Below are 18,542 nucleotides of genomic sequence, written 5' to 3'. Positions count from 1 at the left end.
GCTAGAAATGTATTTTTTATTTAAGTTTTATTTTTTTCGGTTTCTGAATCGCTCCCGATTTCAAAGTAGACTTTTTAGACAAACTGAAGCCGAGTTTGATCGGCTTCTCGTCAATACGTAGTAGTTCTTTCGGTGCCGACTCTTGTTCGGGGTGTTTCGACTTTTTTGATTCGCTTTCGACGATGGCGCGTTTAATTTGTCGCTGAAGATCTTTTTCGGTCTGTTGCAAGTCATCTTGACCGTATCTATCTCTTTTGGCAGCCAGCTCTCGCCGTTTTAGAGCTTCCGGCGAGTTATCGATATATGCTACTGTGTATCCGCCCTCACGACTGCTGGTGTCTTCTTCGACTCTGCAGACGCCTTCGTCTCCCAGCATTTTGACAAACTGTGAGAGTGTCGCGTATTTCGTAGCATTCATATGAATATGGTTTCGGTCGTGGATGTATTCCTGGTAGAACTTATTTGCGTTTATGGGCTTTTCTCCGTGCGATGACCTCAACAATGAGACAAAATCCCGTCGAAACTGCGCTGAGAAGTCTGCAATTTTGGCTCCCGTGTTCTCGCCAACCAATAACATTTGACGGACGTGAGATTCTGACTGCGTGTGGCATTTGAATCCATTTTCGTCCCGACATTGCTTTTCGCATACTTGACAGTACCAACGAAGACGTTGAAGTCCTTTGGCTTTCATCTTGTTCGCGATGTATTTGGGTGTTCCGACTTCTGCTCGACCCATTTGTACTTATTTAGCTCTTAATGCTCTAACAGCTGTTCTATCTGGTATAGTGTATAGTTTCAGAATAGAGTGTGTTATAGAGCACGAGTAGATCAAGAAGTGGCGAAGAGACAGTTGGGAGTTGCTTTCAAGTCACAAATTAATCTCCCTTTCCTTCAACTAACAAACTATCATTATTCTATCAATGATTATATCATGAAAGTAGAATTGCCATATTACAAAAGGTGCGAAGTCCAGATACTAATAGAACCGGTCCAACTCTGGTATTTCTAGCGCATTTCTGTTGTTTCTGCGTAATCGGGTACTTAATTGATTTCACTGCTTAAATTTCTGACTATTGTTCTTCTACGATTTTGTCATAATATGGTGTTCTTTAATCGGCACATTTATGTTCGTATAACAGTGTCAACAATTCATTGTCGAACGTTTGCACAAGATACCAGCATGAATAGAGTTAAAGGCCCAATTAGTTAGTATGCCAATTATTTGGTTGTCTTGACAGTGACCCGTTATCCTGTACCCCAAATAAATATCACTCAATTCTCTCATATTAGAAAGGTACAAATCAGCCAGATCTGAAATTAAACTAGATAGCTTTAGGCTGAGCCAATATTTGCACTTTGACCCATTATTATTTAGATATAGTCAAACTCTGAGACTAACAGTTCTACTTCGGCACTTGTTCATAACGGATCATATTTCACCATCTTGGCACAGCCTTACTGTAATAATCCCTAAAGGACTTATTAGTCCATTTTTATCTGGCGCAAAGGAGTCGGATTTACAAATTCGCCGCAGATTCTGGCTGCAGTCTCTATCTGCATCTATTTCGGTCACCGCCTAACTTCCATTCCGATGGTAGTTTTCAATACATGAATCGACTTTCTGGCTGACTCGTTAGGGACCATTCCGAAGCCTTGAGACTTTTCAGGAATAATGACATGCTACTCAAGAGCTAAGCGACTTCATGCAGCAGTAGTCGTGGCCAGAAGGAGAGTGTAACTTCATTAAAAATATCTTCATCAGAAGTATCCTGTTAGAAGTATCTCCAACTGGCGAGCCACTCCTGTCAAATTACAATTTAAAGAATTGTCGCAGATCACTACAATCGGCAAACTGTCTTGCAAATCTAACACTAATTAGCTTCGTCTTAAGAAACTCTGCACAATTCATACAGAAGCTTGATTAATACAATCTCGTCTGAAATTCATATTAACTATCATAAGCATGACACCACCGATATATTAACCCATGAGGTTGTCCCAGCAATTATTCCCGTGATCATCTCTGGTCTCTCAAATCCAAATCTACATTTCTCCACTTCTACATATACCAATCCGCATGGAAGAAAAGCAAAACACCAATGACAGACGAGTTCAACAAGAAAACTGAATCGTTTCTAAACTGGCTACAGACAATTCCCGGAGTTAGCATCTCGGATCAGATCAAAGTCGAGGACCTAAGAGCTGTGCAACAAGGCCGTGGGCTCATTTCAACACGAGATGTTGCCATTGACACGGTTTTATTTCGGATTCCCCGAAAGCTGATTTTGACGGTTGAAAGCACACGGATCTGTGAAAAAATTCCGGAGATTAGCGATCTCGATCCTTGGCTGGCACTCATAGTTGCGTTAATGATTGAAAATCGAGCAACCAGTAGATGGAAGCCGTACTTTGAAGTGCTACCGACTACTTTCGCGACACCTATGTTTTGGACTGCAGAAGAGCTCAAAGAACTTGAAGGTACCACAGTAGTCGAGCAGCTGGGTAAAGAAGAAGCAGAGAACTCGTATATCCAACATATTGTGCCGTTGCTGGAGAAGTATCCCGAAGTGTTTCAAACTGTTGATTCAAGCTTAGAAGCGTACCATCGAATGGGATCTTTGATCCTTTCCTACAGCTACGATATAGAGACGGATCCAGATTTGAGCGCACAAGATTCGGATAAAGTGGAGGAGCAAGATGAAGATGAAGATGACGATGAAGACGATGAAGACGAAGAAGACGAAGAAGACGAAGAAGACGAAGAAGACAAAGGCAAAGATGAAGCTGAGAACGAGATTATTGAAGCTGAACATAGCATCGAGGTGATAGAGCAAGACGACGAAGAAAAGATTGTGAAGGCGTTGGTTCCGTTGTTAGACATGCTCAATGGTGACTCAGATCTTTGCAATGTAAGTCAATAAGCTATCTATACATCCTTATGCTAATTAATCAGGTAAAATTACTCTACACGACCGACTCTCTTGAGATTAAAGCGACAAAACGGATTCCCGCCGGAGAGCAAATTTATAATACATACGGTGATTTACCCAACAGCGATCTTCTTCGACGATACGGATATACTCGGCCCGGTAAGACTATTAACGATGTGGTCGAGATCGATACTCGACTTGCTATCGAAACTGCTACGTCAATATCCGGACTCGCAGAAACCCAAGTTCAGAAACGGATTGAATTTATTCTAGCTGCTGATGAAGCCCATGACACGGATGTTCTCGACGATTCAATTCAAATCACAAATAGTACTTGCGCTGTTCCTACTTCCGCACTAGTGCTAACTTATTTGTTTCTACTAACCGCCCCTGCGTTTAGAGAATTGAAGAAGAAATCACTTAATTCAGGCTTCCCTAATTTGCTCGAGTCTTTTAGCCGCAAAGGTTTGAAGTCAATTAGCGAGCAACAGGACGTGTGGCTGCAAATTCTACAGAAAAAGAAAAGAATGTACCGATCAGATGTCGTGACGGATGAAAATCTGATGCTGGAAACTGATCCGGTCAAAGACTTTAATCTTCGCAACGCAGTCACAGTTCGAATCTCGGAAAAACGAATCATAGATTCAACTATGCAAAAAGTGAAAGGCTGGAAGGTAAAGGCAAAGCATAAAGAAATTAGTAAGGCGAGACCATCGAAACGAAAGAAATTGTAATGTATTACTATGTATCAATATAAATAAACACCAGAATCATAAAGGAGCATACAAAATCTGAGTAACGTATTTTCTAGAATACCGACTAATACTAGCCACAGCCAGAACATTATGTTTGATCGAAGTAGTCGCTAGATGATTGAGTACGACATGATTTGGAATGGGCAACACACTACTGTCGTCCTTTTCAAGCGAGTTCGTGTTGAGAATAACTGATTCCAGATGTGGAGGTAAGAATGGCGGCGCAAGATAATCTTCTGACATGTATTTCTCTGAAGCGGCAGGGTTGGCAAAGATCGCTGGAATTTCGTTCGTATACTCCAAGGGGGGGATATGGACTTCATCTTCATACTTCTCCTCTTCTAACTGAGATTCGCGCTCTAAAGCAGGTAATTCAAGACTAGCAACTTCGATATAGTTAACTAGATTGCCCATAGAATCTGTAGCGGTCGGTAGAGCGTCTGAACAACGGAGCTCGTTATCGACGACAAATCGGATCCGGTGTGTGCCCGGAGGTAAATTAATGACAGTTGAAAAATCGTTGCCATTCCTAGTCAATTTTATCATTTTTCGCCAGCCTGTGAATGTTCCTGTGACATATACTTTTTTTCCACCATGTACCCAGCTGATCACGGTTGGGACGGACTGTTCGCTGGGTTGACCATGATAAAAGTCGATTTCCTCACCGGAAAGCATTTTCGAGACGGGCTTCGCTGGGATAGATTTGTCCACAGCACCATCGTCTGTTATACTTGTGTCAACTGCAGATGCACTTAGCTTCACCTTTTGTCCGTCTGTCGTAGATGTGGTTGCTGTCGTCACAGACTCAACGTGTTGAGCATAACTGGTGGAGTCTGCGTCCAATTCCTCTTCTACCTCTTCGTACGCATCTTCACGATGATTTGCAGAGGGCTTATCATCGTCCGTGATGTCCGCCATAAGAGACCTTGGCCGGTGCGGGCGACTGGGAGTATCATCATTGCCAGACTGCTCATTGCTGCCTGAGATAGGAATTAGATGTGTATTTGAGGACTGTGAGGACGTGGATCCAGACAAAGAGTTTGCAGTTTCCGTCGGACGTTCCTGAGAAGATGAATTACCCATATTAATGGTTATATATATATATATAATGGAATGTACTCTTATTTTTATGCATGCGTAGGAGTATGGAGGTAGATATAATTTCTATGTTCATATCAGTCCAGATGTGGCACATGAGGATATGATAGGCAGGGTAAAGATCTCCCAAGACTAAATGTAATTACGTAATTTCATGGTCGATTTCTTATGATAGCTCAGCGGTCGTGATAAAATGATTGTTTTGCACTGAATTATTGAGTTATTTACTTGGAAAAGATAGTAAGCAATGCAGATTGCCAATATGGTTGCCTTTGGCCGTGTTCTGCTGCTGCCAGTAGTATTTCCGATGCGTCTGTTGCTTTGGATACTGAGCATCATTTTCTGGCCGCTTCCAATACTGTTCCAGTTCATCTTTAGTATCGCACGAGTCGTTCTGTTTCCGCAGTTCATAGTCAAGGCGATAGCGTCATTGTATTTTTTCTTTTTCACAGGTATTCTGATCGGAGTCTCGGTGGGGATCTGCATTGGTGCTTCCTCTTCAGTCGTCCAGTTTCTGTTTGGGCTCTCTCCAAAGAACGAGCAAACAGGGCACAGTAGCAAGAAACGAAGAAGGACCATAGAAGCTATTGATGGTTATAAAACGCCGACGCCCATCGAGAATTCCGATGTTCATGATCGGGTCAGATATCTATCAGCAGAACAGCATGATGAATTCAATGATATCGATTTTGACTTAAATTATAGTGATCTCGATGATGGAATTGGAAAAGTCACACAGCTACCTTTGAGCACTTTATTTGCAAAGCCTACTGTCGATGTCGAAACTATGACTTGGACAAACGAATTTGTTAGTAGCGGAGGCGGTAAGTCGGAGTCGATATCCTTCTACACCCCGCTCTCCACTTCTACGTCTCCACGATCCGAACTATCGTCTCCTAAGGTTCCCTCTTTGAAGTTATCATCGATTGCTAAAGAAGATATTGCTTTACTCAAATCATCCATAATCGTTGAAGAGGATGAAGATTTCAAGCCAGGACTGCCTTCATCGTTAGAGCGACACTCAGACCTGAAACACGCTCAACCAAGTTCGGGCTTATTTATGCGGTCATCAAATTCTAAATTCATATGATCTGTCATTTTTATTTTCTTTCAATTTCAGTCCCAGGTTCCAATGGTTTGTGATTGCTTCGCTTGTTGTTATTTGGTGTTTTGTTTATGGGTTCGGAGCAGCGTCGGGTGATAATTTAAACTGGCGTTGGAGTTAAATTTAATTATCGTCATGAATACGATATTAACAATAATATCTTTTACGAATTGCTATATTAATAATAATATCTGTTACGAAATGCTCAATACTACTTTATTGCTGTAGGGACAGTATTAGATAATTTGACAGTATGTAACATGAGGCGTCTGTACTTAAAATTCTGACAAGGAGACGAGCTATCTACGCACGTAGGCCACTACATAATATATCAAAGAAAATATCCAGGTCGATAGTGTCTTTGAAGGGATATTCCGTACGACTGCACGCTCAATTGAGTTCAGTTGGCGAGGGACGAGTTGAGGACCTCGTTTGGATCTCGTGGATCTCGGTTGGTCTCGGTTGGTCTCGGTAGATCTCGATAGATCTGTATCCGAAAGTAAGCCTAAGACAGACAATGTCGGCGCCAATACGAATTCGACATACCTTCATTGTACATGATCAATGGCACCAGACGTTTAGAGATGCGGCGGATAGTCTTGAGCTGACGTCCGACAAACTTGTATTACGAGATGTACCCGGGGCGAGACAGGATAGAGCGGTTGTGTCGCTGGATAGAGTCGCCGAGAAGGTAGCTAGACATATCTGTTGTTGGGAACTTTGCTAATCGTTAGGATCTATTCCATGATTTAGAGAGCCTGAGAATAGAAATCAGCTCAAAAGAAAACTACGCTCACGTCTCTCCGTTCGATAGACCTATACCTTGGGGGACCCATATCAGCATAGCACCACGCAACTCTAGTGGCTACGATTGGTAGGCAGCTGGAAGAGTAACCATAATAGGGAAATTAACCAAATAGGAATTCACTTTGTCGGTTTCTTGAGCGGATTAGTCCTGAAACAGAATGCAATGGGATCTCGTCGTTCATTGAAATGCCCTACGGGTTCTACCTGCATTCGCCATCCGTCTCTCTGACCTCGTTCATTAATTATCTCACTGTGACGTACTCTCCGATGAATTTTTCGGATCTCTCATCGGCGCATTACATATCCATATCTTTCACCGCGTCAGATTCAGATTACGCTGATGCCCGAACAAATGGACGAGTGCTAGCGGAGGCTTACTGGTATTACGGTCGATGGTTCAAGACAATTCCAAGTCCGCCGAAAGGAATCAAGGTCGAAGTTGGGATTCTGAACAAGATCAGTGACGATGCTGAAGGAGATATGACATTCGGTGGGATTTTAGCTGTGATTGGAGAAAACGCGCAGTTTGTTCCTACACTGTTTGATTTCGCACCTCGTCACCGGCCGACTATCGCGTTACCGCAGCCTGTATACAAGCCAGATTTCAGAGTCCCCTATGGTCTACATCCGAAACATTTAACTGTTGTTGAAGGCGCTTTGCAAGTTCCGAGAATAAGTGTTCGAACAGTCACAATTGATGGCCGAGAAAGAGATCTTGCGTTGACTGGTCTCGAGACCTCTTCGGTTACGTGCGGATTGTATGCATATTATACGCTTCCGCGTTTTATATTTGTGGACCAGTACCAGATTTCGGATTTGGCCGATGCACAAGCGGGAGGCGTAAAGCGGGTCGTCGGAATATGGGGCGAAACTGATCTTGAAATTCCCGTCTGGATGGTAGATAAATGGGGAAGCACGATGCTATTGGAGCTGATTCCACCGCCAGTGGTGGAAGCCATTGAGGATGACAGTGATGAGCGTTCGGCGAATCGAGCAAAGCATTTGCCGAAAACTTACCCAATACAACGTCTCGATGTTGAGATTCCAATGCATTCTCGCTATGAAGTCCCTGACTGGAATATTAGTGCCGTAGTGCATGATATTCCCTGGCCAAGTATATTCTGGGCGTGCAACTCTTCGTCGGAAATGGAGATGCGGAAAGGTCCGTTTGACTCAAATATGCTCGGGCCCGAACGACTGTTTGAACGGGGAACGTCATTCTACTATATACTTGCGAACCAGTCGTTGACTACACCTGTCTCTTCGAGCGCGTTGACAACGAAATTAAGCATTCCGGTAGTAAAATTGGAAGCATACGATTACGTACAGCCATGGACTGTAGGTGTTATTCTCGCGGGCTGCGTATGGATCGTGTATAAAACGTTTTTGAATTACTTCCGTGATGGTGGGATTAGAAAGCAGCCTGGAAATCCCAGGAAACCAAGTCCACGTAGCAGTGCTGAAGAAAAAAAGAATAATTAGATCTCGAGATCACGATTTTGTTAATATTAATACAATAAGTCAGCAATAAGTCCCTAATTGACTAATATAACAGTTCAATAAGATGAATGATTGCATCCAGTTCAGGATCTGCCTCGTTATGGAGAGCATAGATGGCGATTCTGCGAGCATCTTCTCGTGGGGCACGGTAATCTGAAAGTGTAGCTGTCAAGTTTAAAGAGGCGATCAATTCAGATATAGCGTCTGCGACCGCTTCTGCAGGGGAATTTGAGGGCAAACCCAGGAAAGGAACTAGTCTTTTTATTTGTTTTTCCGCATAGGTGTCCGATTTTATTTTGTATCGCACAGTATGCGGGAGCGTGATGCACGATGTGATTCCGTGTGGAATTGTGTATGAGGAACCTATGGCAAGGCCAATACTATGACTGGAGCTTGTTAGGTAGGTAAGTTTGACACAATGATGGCAAAATATACCTTAATCCAAGAGGACCATCGATGCGCTCGCGGGGAAATAAGCTCATAAATACAGCATTCATCGCGCGTTGACCATATTCAGTATTGTCAGGGTTGGCGGCCAATTTCGGCAGGCAAGTGAACAATTCGCCGGCCGCAGCCAGCGCAAGTGGTTTAAATGGCAGCTCTCCGACGGTTTTATGATAGATGGTCTAGGTTTGCATAATTAGTTGTGAATCCGACTTCATTAGGTTAACATACCTCGATTGCATGATCCACAGCACGCATGCCCGTAGACAGCAGTAGCCATTTCGGCGTATACTTGAGCAATTCGCTGTCATAAATAATATATTTTGGAGCGGCACGCGGCTCTGTCATCTTTGCTTTATGGCCTGATTCACTTGTATATCCTATTCCGGACGTGGTTTCTGCCACTGACAAAGTCGTTGGAATCGCAATGATTGGCGGAAACTGTACTCTCTCTGATTTGACAGATATCAATTTCGCGGAGCTGTGGCCGTTAACGATTTACATTCGAATATAATCATCATAAAAAACATACTCGATTGGGCTTCCGCCTCCAACGACAATTAAACTATCCGCATTTGCTCGATCAAACATTACGAGCGCAGCGTTGATATCCTCTATCGGCGCGTGCTGCCGAATATGGCCAAACACGCCTATCTCTTGCTTTGTATTCTCCACAGTATCGGACAAACTGAGCAATTCAATAATATCGCTTATGATCGGCGTACTTGTCCGTATCGACGTTCCGGTGATTATAAATGGTCTGCGGACATGAAGCTGAGCGAGAATCTGGGGTAATCGCCGGATCGACCCAGGTCCATATTCGACGGCTTGTAGATGGCTGGTGATCCAGTTAATGAAATGTCATTTAAAATATTTTTACTTACGAAGCTTGATATGTTCCTGAAATGAAACTCATTGCGTTGAATTCCGGTGCTTGTCATAAAATCAATTGAGGATCTGCCATCGACATATGGTAGTGTTTATTTATGACCTGCCTATTTCTCTTAACTACCAGGCGAGGTTCGCCAACGATTACCTAATAGATTTCATAATCGTACAAAACCCAATTCTTACAAACGGCCAATCAGGACGTTTGAATTTCCGGTTCCGTTTGGAAATTCCGACCTAACTCTTATATTCAAATCAATTTATTTTAGTAATAGATTGTGTTTGCTTAAAAAAATTGTGAGTGCCTAACTCTATAGAAACTTGAAGGTTTTGAAATTGTTGATTATCATAGAACTAATCAAGCAGTATCATGCGCGTCGTCCACCGATTTAATCGTACTTACCTTGGTTTTGCTCCTCAGGTTTTCGCCAAATGGTATGTACTGATTTAATTTATATGCGAACGAGGTTATGATTAACATTTCTATTAGGACACCTAGTTTGGCTGTCTGGGGAGGCGTTGTCGGATTTGCAGCCGTGTTTATTCTGGAGCCAGTACCTCGTATCCGCAATATTCTTGCGGGTGTTCCTGTCATCGGCTCGTATTGGATTCGCGAGATCGATCCTAACGATAGTCCTTTTTAAGAGAGCTATGAAAGATTGTGGATTTAGATTGGATCAATTAAATTAATTGCATGGGATTTATTTGTCCATTGAATGTACTCAAATAGCAAGCATAACTTAATCATCTCTCGAAAGTAAACCTACAAAACCTGGGCAAACCCGCTCACCAACTCGGCAACTCCAACAGCACCAGGATCTGGTACTCGGTCGTAACCAGTAGCATCAACATATACGGCGCGGCCCAGACTGGCAGTCATACCCTTCGTCTTCTCCGCTCCATGAGAAGCTGCGAGTGCCGCGTCTTGGACTGACTGGCCAGCGACCAGAGCCTCTACAAAGGGTACTAAAGCGTCGACTAAAGTGCGATCACCCGGACGAGCAGGAGTCGCTCCATACAAGGCCTGCAAAGCGTCCGCAGCGATCTGAGCCCAGGCTGAAAAGTCCATCATGATTGGTCCTAGTCGAGACGCCGAAACGGCGAGTGCGTGCAGATATATCGCGTAGATCGCACCAGACGTACCGTCCATGTTGTTTTCTACGGTTTCAGCAAGCTTTGTGAACGTCTCGACGGTGCCGGATTTTGCCACAGAAGTTTCGGTGAATCCTAACACCGCTTCCGCTGCGCGTTTCAGCGTGTACCCGCAGTCGCCGTCGCCAACAACCGTGTCATATTCTGTTATTCGAGGTTCTGCGGCGATAACACGATAACATCCTGCTGTTATTGCTGCAATAAATGCGGATGGGTCAACTGATTTGTTAGTTTGTCATCTCATTGATCAGGAGCTTCCATACAAATTTTAGCAACACTCTTAGTCTTCACGACAGACGTGGATTGGGGATCGGCCTCGAGGGCAGCTATCACTCTTGATCTCAGGCTTCCAACATCAACAACAGAACCTTTTAGAAATCCAACGGCCTCAGTTGGCTCGTCCAAAAGTGCTACTATCTCACTCGTTGCTCTCAAAAATGTAATCGAAAATCCTGGACCGTCCAGAGATGTCATATAAGTTCCAGAGAACAAGCGAACAAGATTCAAGTGCCGATGATTGACTGCTTGTGAAACTACTTCAGTTGTAATCGCACTCAACTCGAGTGGTGATAATCCGCCCAAGTTATTGACCATCAGAACTACAGATCCCGCGCTGGAGAAGTCGACGTATCCCCGATCGATGTCGTTTGGATCCAGTAGCTGATCAAGCATCTGTGTGACGATCTCTGGTAGAGACGGAATAGGACTCAATCGTAAACAGCCTTTTTCATTGTGTATTCCAAGTCCGAGCTCAACTTCCTGCTCGCTTATAAGATTTTCCGTCTCAATCTTGCGACCTGGAATATGGACATGGTTTAATGAAACTCCAATGGTGACGAGGTTTTCTGCGACCGCTTGGCTGACTGCGAGAACATCTGGCAAAGTACTCGACTGTTTGGCTGCCATTGCTCCCGCTGCTTTGTGAACGAGAACTGTGCCAGCGAGGCCACGACGACCAACTTTGCCGCTCTTGGTGCGACCGACAGCTACATCGTCACCCACAACCACAGTCGCAACATCAATTCCCTGGCTTTTCAGTTTCTCTGCAGCGAGCATGAAATGAAAAATGTCTCCAGTATAATTTTTAATCACCAGTAACACACCCTTCGTCCCGGCTACAATCTGTCCCGCATGTACAATCTGCGCAACGGAAGGCGACGCGAAGATCCATCCAGACGCTACTCCGCTCAACATTCCTTGACCGACGTATCCTGCGTGAGCAGGTTCATGGCCGGCGCCTCCGCCCGATACGATCGACACAGTTTTTGATCCATCGTGACTCGCTCGAGTAATGACTGGCCGTTGGTATTGAAATCTGGCAATCTATCTCATTCTAGACTCACTTTTATCTGTCTTATAGTAGACCAAGTCTGGATTCGTTAGAGTGAGTGCTTCTAAAGCATCGACGACCAATTCATCTGCGTTATTCACGAAATGCTTTGTGGACATATTGAATTGTACTGATACTATGTCCTATTTTCTTATCTAGTTACAAATTTAATTTATTTTGTTATAGACGTAGGAGTAAATGCTCGATCTGAGTTCCATAGATCATGCGGGGTCTTCAAATCAGCAGATTTCCAAAAGCGGAACTAACTCCGCACCGCTAGTCTGTTGACAAATTATCGAGAGAGGTTACAACAATGTTGATCTAAAATAACAGGAACTGACATAACTTGAAGGTACAAAATAGCTTAGCTTGTAGCATCTACTAAAATTTCAAGACTTGCTCTTTTACATATCCCAGATCTTTCAAAATTCCAGAGAGCTCACCCTGATCTTGAGGAGAGTTTTTGGGCCCCGAAATGGACATATACATTGGAGGTGGGCCACAGATGAAGATCTTGATGTTCGCCGCGTTTGGAGCTGGCAACAAAGGACTCAAAACATCTTTGGTGATATAGCCCGTGATGCCTTTCCAAGACTCGGACGGTTTGTCAAGTGCATAAACAATTTTGAATTGATCCGGTTTTGCACTGGCAATAGAATCGAGCTCCTTTTTGAGCAAAATATCGTCTTCAGTAACATTACCATAAACAAGAGTCACTTTCGTCTTATCGGCAGGATTTTTGTTAATCTCGTGAATCAATTGATAGAGAGGAGTGATGCCAGTGCCACCACCAATCAAAACGATCTCGTCGTGCTTGTTCTCCGTCCATGCGTACTTGACAATTGGACCCTTAAAGGCGAGCTTATCTCCAGGCTTAAGGTTGTGGATATGCGTGGAAGCTTTACCACCGGGATACTCTTTAACAAGTAAGTCCAGCGAACCCTTCTGGTCAACATCGCTGATCGGCGTGTACGGTCGGATCACGTTGTTGCCTTTTGCCGTAACGTACTTAACAAGGACTGCAGATGCCGTGATCAGCCCGCTCGTTGAGTTTTTGTCGTCAAACGCAAATGTGAAAATTCCAGTCTGATTGTTAGAAGATCACTCCAGGTAAGATCTTTAGTCGCAGAGATAGACTTACGTTGGGGCTGATAAGTTTGATATCAGTCAGCTAGTTAAAGTTAGAGCCTATTTTAGAGAGTATTCTGATACCAATAATTCGTACAGTAAGATCAAAGAAATTTCCATCTCCCGGAAATGCGCCCGAGGCAGCAGAAATGGGTGCGTTCATAGCATTGTAAGCCAAGTAGGACGTAGTACCGGCAACAACCATAGAGGACGCAATGACAAAAGGAGTACGCTTAAAACCTTGAGTGCTTGCCGATGACGAAAACATCCGACCCGCAGACTTATAATATTAGTATTTCTAGTTACTAAATTGCTACTGCCTGTTCTTGCAATATTATAGAATGTCAAATCCTACACTCACCTTAATAGCCGCCGAACCAGAACGCAAAAACAGTGCCATTTGATTAGATATAATAATTCAATGGGACTCTTATTGTATCAGCACAATCCCTATGACCATAAACCGACAGGAACAGAAAAAACAGAAATTAAAATGCAGAATTGAATTGTCGTTGCGTTGCCGTATTACTAAGGTTATCCCCGGTCTGCCGTATCTGGTTCGGATTCTCGGATTGAGATCGAGGAGTCTCGGCTAGTGGAGAACCAATCAGGTAGCTCATCAATCAAACTGAAACCGGACTGATTGAACCGATATGAATACAAGCCCCTCATGTATGAGATAATTCAAGGGAGAGATGATAATATCACATATTATGTAATTACGCCATTTAATGTTAATTAGCTCTATATACAGATTCTGCATAATAACGCGATATATTGTATTAGATCTGGCTATTATTGCTTAAAAACTTGTTTCGATTGTTTATTTGTTGGTGTTGTTTTGCATGTTCTGATCGGATATTCTGTAAATCTGGCACATCTTATAAAATGCTTCACATAGAGGCTTTGAATTGTGGATTAGGTACATGGGTCTGTTCAAGAGTTATTAGAATGGCATGAAACATAGGTTACCGAGTATAAGCATCTGGCAACGCGGACTAGCGCACGCAATTGTACGACGATATATCGGTAGCAAGGCAGGCACAGTTTGTGATTGTATCTGGACCCATGTTAATGAAGACTCGATAGCACAAGCTTTGGTTCTGTCTCGATGTAAGATTCAGTGAATTTTGAGCTGTCTATATTATATCCCAAATTGATTTACGCTGTCGCGTCGGTGTTATAGCTTGTCATGTTGAAGATAAATCCCAACATTTTAAGGCATGGAATTTGGCATGATCCGATACTTTCTCACCTTCGTAGTCGAAACTAATGCGTAAAACATTTGGGCAAACGACACCGGACAACAAAAATTGAAACTGTCTACTTTCTAAAAATGCTGGGTAAAGAGAACATCTGCTGAAACAGCTTACAGAGTCTGTAAACTGAAACCGCAAGTGCTTCATCAAAATGCACTCCTGTGAGCACATCCTTTATTACTTCACTTTGATCGCGAAATTCATAGAAGACGAGTTCAAAAGTCCAGAAACTTTTTGGTTTTTTACCGCTTCACCCACTGGCCCCTTTTGGTTCGATCCTATATATCCAACCATGTCGTCTATTCAGATATCTGAAATGCAATATAGTATATAAAACTATAACTGTGATCAAATAATGTATTAACTCGGTACTCCAAATGGGACTCCAAATAATAATAGCGAATCCAATATCAATTCCAAAGCCGACACCAATTCCAAATCCGAATCCACATCACTCCTCTCCGCTCAAATCAGTTCTCAGCTCATAATATACGACTGAAAAACTCTTCTCCCCCAGCGGTCGATCGGCCAGCGTCCAATTCCGCCATCCCAGCCGACAATGATCGAGCCTCCATTATCAGGACTCCATGCGAGCCCTGAGATTTCTTTTTCCCTCGCCGCGCTCTCGGCGTAATACTCTGCGCGCACGTCGTCGTTTGTTTCGAAATTCATCCCATAACGAGTATCCAAGTCATGGCAAATGATTTCATCGTCCTCATCTTCGTCACCAATTTCCCCAGCTTCAGATTCCCGCATATCCGAGTCGTTAAAAAACCGACCATATGGCCGACTTGGACGCAACGCATCTTGGTATGATAATTCTGGTGACGGCCAATTGTAGATCGCACGATATCTAGTTTCATCGCTATTTCTTGAGCTGTCACCGCTACGCTGGCTGGTAGCCCATCGCGAAAGATGACGTGGTCCTAGTAAATTTGGAATATCCAATACTTGTCGGTACTCGAACCGTCGGGAATCAACCACATGGACACGACCCGCTTGCTCTGCAATTAACAGAAGATCCTCAGAACCGCTAGAAAATTTCAAACATCTAAAAGCGCCTGAACTTTCCATCGGTCGAGTCGACTGGACGATTCGAAGCGGCGAGCTATCAGCTGAACTATATCTGACGGCCCTGACGGATGATGACGATGAAGCTGATGCTGGAGATGAGGTATGTATTGACGACGAGGTGTGCTCAGAAGTAGTGAAGTACCTTGAATCAAATACCGTAGCTATGCCGTCTTGCGCAGCGACCGCAAACAAAATACCTGCCGGATTAAATGCCGTGGAAAATCCGGCATCTGCAGATGTTGCAAGAGTCTTATACTGCTTCCAGCGTTCGGGTGAGTCACCGATGGCCGAGCTCGAGAGCCCATCAAGTCTGCTCGACGAATCGTCCAGGTCGTGTAAACTTGCCCTATGTGGTTCCTCAGGATGAAGAATAAACAAATGAGGCGAATCACCGCAGGCTATGACTGTCTTCTGATCAGGTGAAATACTTGAATGGTTCAGCGAAACCGGTAGCTGCAGCGAGTCGAGCACTTTATGGCCGGATTGATTAATATCTAGTAGTCGCAGCGAATGGTCGTTGTTGCAGACCAGCGCCCGCCGATTGCCAGACCCACGATCGAAGAGCGTAATTGCGTTGTTTATATATCCGCCCAGCTCAAACGAATGTACAGGAGGCACTGTCGACGTGCTTGTTCGATCGTTCAGCGCGGTGACAGCTAGCTGGCCACGTTGAAAACCACCTACGACAACGATTCCATGATCCGCAGCAATACATCTCGGTTCAAACAAAAACTCGGCGCATTTCCCACGCCGTCCTGTTTCAAAGTTTAGCGTTTTGGCATGATTACCTGATACATAAAGAACCTGGTTTGGAATTGCGGATTTGCAGACTAGATCTCGAAGTTGCCAATGTTTGATCGTCACTCGTGCCGAATGACCTATAAAATGCCGGGTATCGACGAACCGGGTAGTTCGATATGTAGCGCACCTGATCATTAGAAATAATCTATGTCTTCCAAACATTCGGATATCTGCGGAAAAAAACTCACCCATTGGAATAATCGACCGTCATCTTCGCTCAGCTGAACAGTCTCGATGACTAGTGATCGTACAAGACTGAAGTATGCTCATCAACAATTCTCGTCGATGATATTATAGTATTGCTATAATATATTACAATATGTTATATAATACTGAGCTTTGTTAAAAATTATTATTATATATAATATAACATCAAAACAATATGATGTCAATGATATATGATAATATTGTGGGGTGGCGAGGTGGGACTATCACGAGCATTCAGACCAAAACCTATTATTATGGTTATCGTAAAGTACACAGAGTACAAAAATAATTGATTAGACATTGTAATTACGTGATTACTATCATACAATATATAATAAATGATCCAATCATATCATACTTATTATGAAAGCCAGAAGCCAGTAAACTATTAATTCCCCTCAGAACCAAAATCTCGAGTAAATTCCTCCTGTCGCTTAATATCATCACCATTAACTGTCGGGCGCGATCCTCTGACCGCCTTCACGAAATCCTTGAATACCAATGGAGGTTCTTGTAGCTGATGACTCTCGATATCTGTCCACGACATTTCCATAGCGCTTGGATCACCAGGCGAACAGGGTGTCAATTTCTGTTCTCCATCCGCCGTCAGAATCCACTTGAAATGTGTAGCTGACATGACATTACGAACGGGTTCCATCAACGCATCTCTGACGGCAATAGCAATATCAGATCCAGAATAACCGTCTGTCATTTCTCCGAGTGCCCGGTAATCAGCTTGGCTTAACTCGCAAGGAGTAGTGCCTACGTTGAGCTTAAACATTGTCGTTCGGGCTTCAACGTCAGGAAGCGCGATGTAGATTCGCCGCTCGAAACGACGTCGGATGGCGGAATCAAGTTGCCAAGGTATGTTTGTTGCTCCAAGGACCAAAACACCCGACACATCGTTACCAACACCATTCATCTGGACAAGCAATTCGGTTTTGATTCTTCGTGAAGCCTCACTTTCGCCTTCGCCTCGAGGCCCACACAAAGCGTCTACCTCGTCGATGAAAATCACCGAGGGCTTATTTTCACGCGCCATAGCAAACAACTGCTTGACAAGTCGTTCCGATTCACCCATCCATTTACTCACCAGATCTGACGAGCTAACCGAGAAAAAAGTCGAATTCGCCTCGGTTGCCACAGCTTTAGCAAGATACGACTTACCTGTGCCTGGAGGCCCGTAGAGTAGAATCCCAGCAACAGGTCTTCGTTTTCCTGTGAACAAATGCGGAAACTTGATCGGCAGAATAACAGCTTCCTTTAGTGCTTCCTTAGCGCCTTCAAGACCGGCCACGTCATCCCATTTGATATCTGGCTTTTCGGATAAAATAGCGCCTTTAATGTGAGCTTGGTATTTTACGGAATATGCCATGAATATGCTTACCAGACAATGCGCTCCGTAGTTTTTTCGAATCACCATCTTCATCGTCGCTGTCGCTTCCCTTCTTTCTGTTCTGGTTAGTAAATGCGTCATGAGACGCGAGACCGGACTTACTTTGATTTGCCTCCGGAACTACTCTCCTTGCCATTTGCTCCAACTGCCCGCTTGGACTTCTTCTCCTGATTCTCAATGTACTCCTTAAGTTTCTCTGCACGTTCCATGTATTCTGCCGTTTTCGCTCTAATCATCTCTTTATTCTTAGCATTCTTCTCGTCTGCAAGCTGTTAGTCCAATGACCTGTCTACGAGAGATGTATAAACGCACATTTTAGAGCCATCATGAAATACTCTAGACTTGCATAATATTGTTTATACGCATCTTCGTAGTTTTCCGCGGAATCGGCTGCAATAGCCTTCTGCACCATGTCGATCGCTTTGCCTAGGAAGTCCACGTTCGACATCTTGCTGATATTGTTCTACTGCCACTATTCGACGTAATAGTCAGCGATTTATTCACAAATTCTGTCCCCTGTTTCAATTGAAATAAGTCGCCTCAGTCGAATCTGATGCTATTGTCTATATTGAATCTAGTAACATATAAATTTCAGATTAATACGAAAGTAAATGATTGTTTAGGCTGAGATAAGAGTAGTAATGCTGAACAGGCTGGGTCATAGAGTC

At 43.7% G+C, this 18,542-nt stretch overlaps 11 protein-coding genes across 11 annotated transcripts; 4 read left to right on the top strand and 7 right to left on the bottom strand.

Annotated features, from left to right (window-relative positions):
* Positions 1-16: 16 nt before the first annotated feature.
* V1516DRAFT_621466 (domain of Kin17 curved DNA-binding protein-domain-containing protein) lies at positions 17-736 on the bottom strand (the record flags this gene model as incomplete). The annotated part of the gene is made up of 1 exon (XM_066919524.1): positions 17-736. The coding sequence occupies one exon, from the start codon at positions 734-736 to the stop codon at positions 17-19; it is 720 nt and encodes a 239-aa protein (XP_066779086.1).
* A 1,363-nt stretch (positions 737-2,099) lies between these two features.
* Positions 2,100-3,710, top strand: V1516DRAFT_700312 (uncharacterized protein; the record flags this gene model as incomplete). The annotated part of the gene is made up of 2 exons (XM_066924120.1): positions 2,100-2,909; positions 2,954-3,710. 2 exons carry the CDS (start codon positions 2,100-2,102, stop codon positions 3,662-3,664), a joined length of 1,521 nt encoding a protein of 506 aa, XP_066779085.1. The 3' UTR covers positions 3,665-3,710.
* Positions 3,649-4,827, bottom strand: V1516DRAFT_671295 (5'-AMP-activated protein kinase beta subunit, interation domain-containing protein). The gene has a single exon (XM_066921536.1). The coding sequence runs from the start codon at positions 4,766-4,768 to the stop codon at positions 3,701-3,703; it is 1,068 nt and encodes a 355-aa protein (XP_066779084.1). The 5' UTR covers positions 4,769-4,827; the 3' UTR covers positions 3,649-3,700.
* A 125-nt stretch (positions 4,828-4,952) lies between these two features.
* On the top strand, positions 4,953-6,153 carry V1516DRAFT_671294 (uncharacterized protein). Its single transcript, XM_066921535.1, has one exon. The coding sequence runs from the start codon at positions 5,031-5,033 to the stop codon at positions 5,871-5,873; it is 843 nt and encodes a 280-aa protein (XP_066779083.1). The 5' UTR covers positions 4,953-5,030; the 3' UTR covers positions 5,874-6,153.
* A 252-nt stretch (positions 6,154-6,405) lies between these two features.
* Positions 6,406-8,177, top strand: V1516DRAFT_694850 (PIG-X; the record flags this gene model as incomplete). The annotated part of the gene is made up of 3 exons (XM_066923968.1): positions 6,406-6,579; positions 6,623-6,762; positions 6,809-8,177. 3 exons carry the CDS (start codon positions 6,406-6,408, stop codon positions 8,175-8,177), a joined length of 1,683 nt encoding a protein of 560 aa, XP_066779082.1.
* V1516DRAFT_671289 (uncharacterized protein) lies at positions 8,079-9,632 on the bottom strand. The gene is made up of 5 exons (XM_066921534.1): positions 9,524-9,632; positions 9,172-9,477; positions 8,871-9,120; positions 8,631-8,821; positions 8,079-8,581 (listed from the first exon to the last, which is right to left on the bottom strand). Exons 1-5 carry the CDS (start codon positions 9,553-9,555, stop codon positions 8,239-8,241), a joined length of 1,122 nt encoding a protein of 373 aa, XP_066779081.1. The 5' UTR covers positions 9,556-9,632; the 3' UTR covers positions 8,079-8,238.
* Positions 9,633-9,786: 154 nt separating this feature from the next.
* V1516DRAFT_634330 (cytochrome b-c1 complex subunit 10) lies at positions 9,787-10,276 on the top strand. Its single transcript, XM_066919992.1, has 3 exons — positions 9,787-9,824; positions 9,894-9,962; positions 10,018-10,276. Exons 2-3 carry the CDS (start codon positions 9,898-9,900, stop codon positions 10,169-10,171), a joined length of 219 nt encoding a protein of 72 aa, XP_066779080.1. The 5' UTR covers positions 9,787-9,824; positions 9,894-9,897; the 3' UTR covers positions 10,172-10,276.
* On the bottom strand, positions 10,189-12,186 carry V1516DRAFT_647798 (Dak1 domain-containing protein). The gene is made up of 3 exons (XM_066920205.1): positions 12,023-12,186; positions 10,943-11,974; positions 10,189-10,898 (listed from the first exon to the last, which is right to left on the bottom strand). Exons 1-3 carry the CDS (start codon positions 12,126-12,128, stop codon positions 10,291-10,293), a joined length of 1,746 nt encoding a protein of 581 aa, XP_066779079.1. The 5' UTR covers positions 12,129-12,186; the 3' UTR covers positions 10,189-10,290.
* On the bottom strand, positions 12,156-13,690 carry V1516DRAFT_671279 (NADH-cytochrome b5 reductase). Its single transcript, XM_066921533.1, has 4 exons — positions 13,499-13,690; positions 13,235-13,417; positions 13,151-13,180; positions 12,156-13,095 (listed from the first exon to the last, which is right to left on the bottom strand). Exons 1-4 carry the CDS (start codon positions 13,535-13,537, stop codon positions 12,391-12,393), a joined length of 957 nt encoding a protein of 318 aa, XP_066779078.1. The 5' UTR covers positions 13,538-13,690; the 3' UTR covers positions 12,156-12,390.
* A 1,030-nt stretch (positions 13,691-14,720) lies between these two features.
* On the bottom strand, positions 14,721-16,728 carry V1516DRAFT_198330 (WD40-repeat-containing domain protein). Its single transcript, XM_066918728.1, has 2 exons — positions 16,460-16,728; positions 14,721-16,398 (listed from the first exon to the last, which is right to left on the bottom strand). Exons 1-2 carry the CDS (start codon positions 16,480-16,482, stop codon positions 14,874-14,876), a joined length of 1,548 nt encoding a protein of 515 aa, XP_066779077.1. The 5' UTR covers positions 16,483-16,728; the 3' UTR covers positions 14,721-14,873.
* A 1-nt stretch (position 16,729) lies between these two features.
* On the bottom strand, positions 16,730-18,431 carry V1516DRAFT_198160 (P-loop containing nucleoside triphosphate hydrolase protein). Its single transcript, XM_066918727.1, has 4 exons — positions 18,187-18,431; positions 17,977-18,136; positions 17,866-17,930; positions 16,730-17,816 (listed from the first exon to the last, which is right to left on the bottom strand). Exons 1-4 carry the CDS (start codon positions 18,320-18,322, stop codon positions 16,867-16,869), a joined length of 1,311 nt encoding a protein of 436 aa, XP_066779076.1. The 5' UTR covers positions 18,323-18,431; the 3' UTR covers positions 16,730-16,866.
* Between the last annotated feature and the right edge of the window lie 111 nt (positions 18,432-18,542).

This window comes from Lipomyces oligophaga, assembly GCF_038497815.1.
Source record: "Lipomyces oligophaga strain CBS 7107 unplaced genomic scaffold V1516scaffold_2, whole genome shotgun sequence".
NCBI lineage: Eukaryota > Fungi > Ascomycota > Lipomycetes > Lipomycetales > Lipomycetaceae > Lipomyces > [Lipomyces] oligophaga.
The sequence above is the reverse complement of the archived record's forward strand: the minus strand, read 5'-3'. Positions and strand labels throughout refer to the sequence as shown.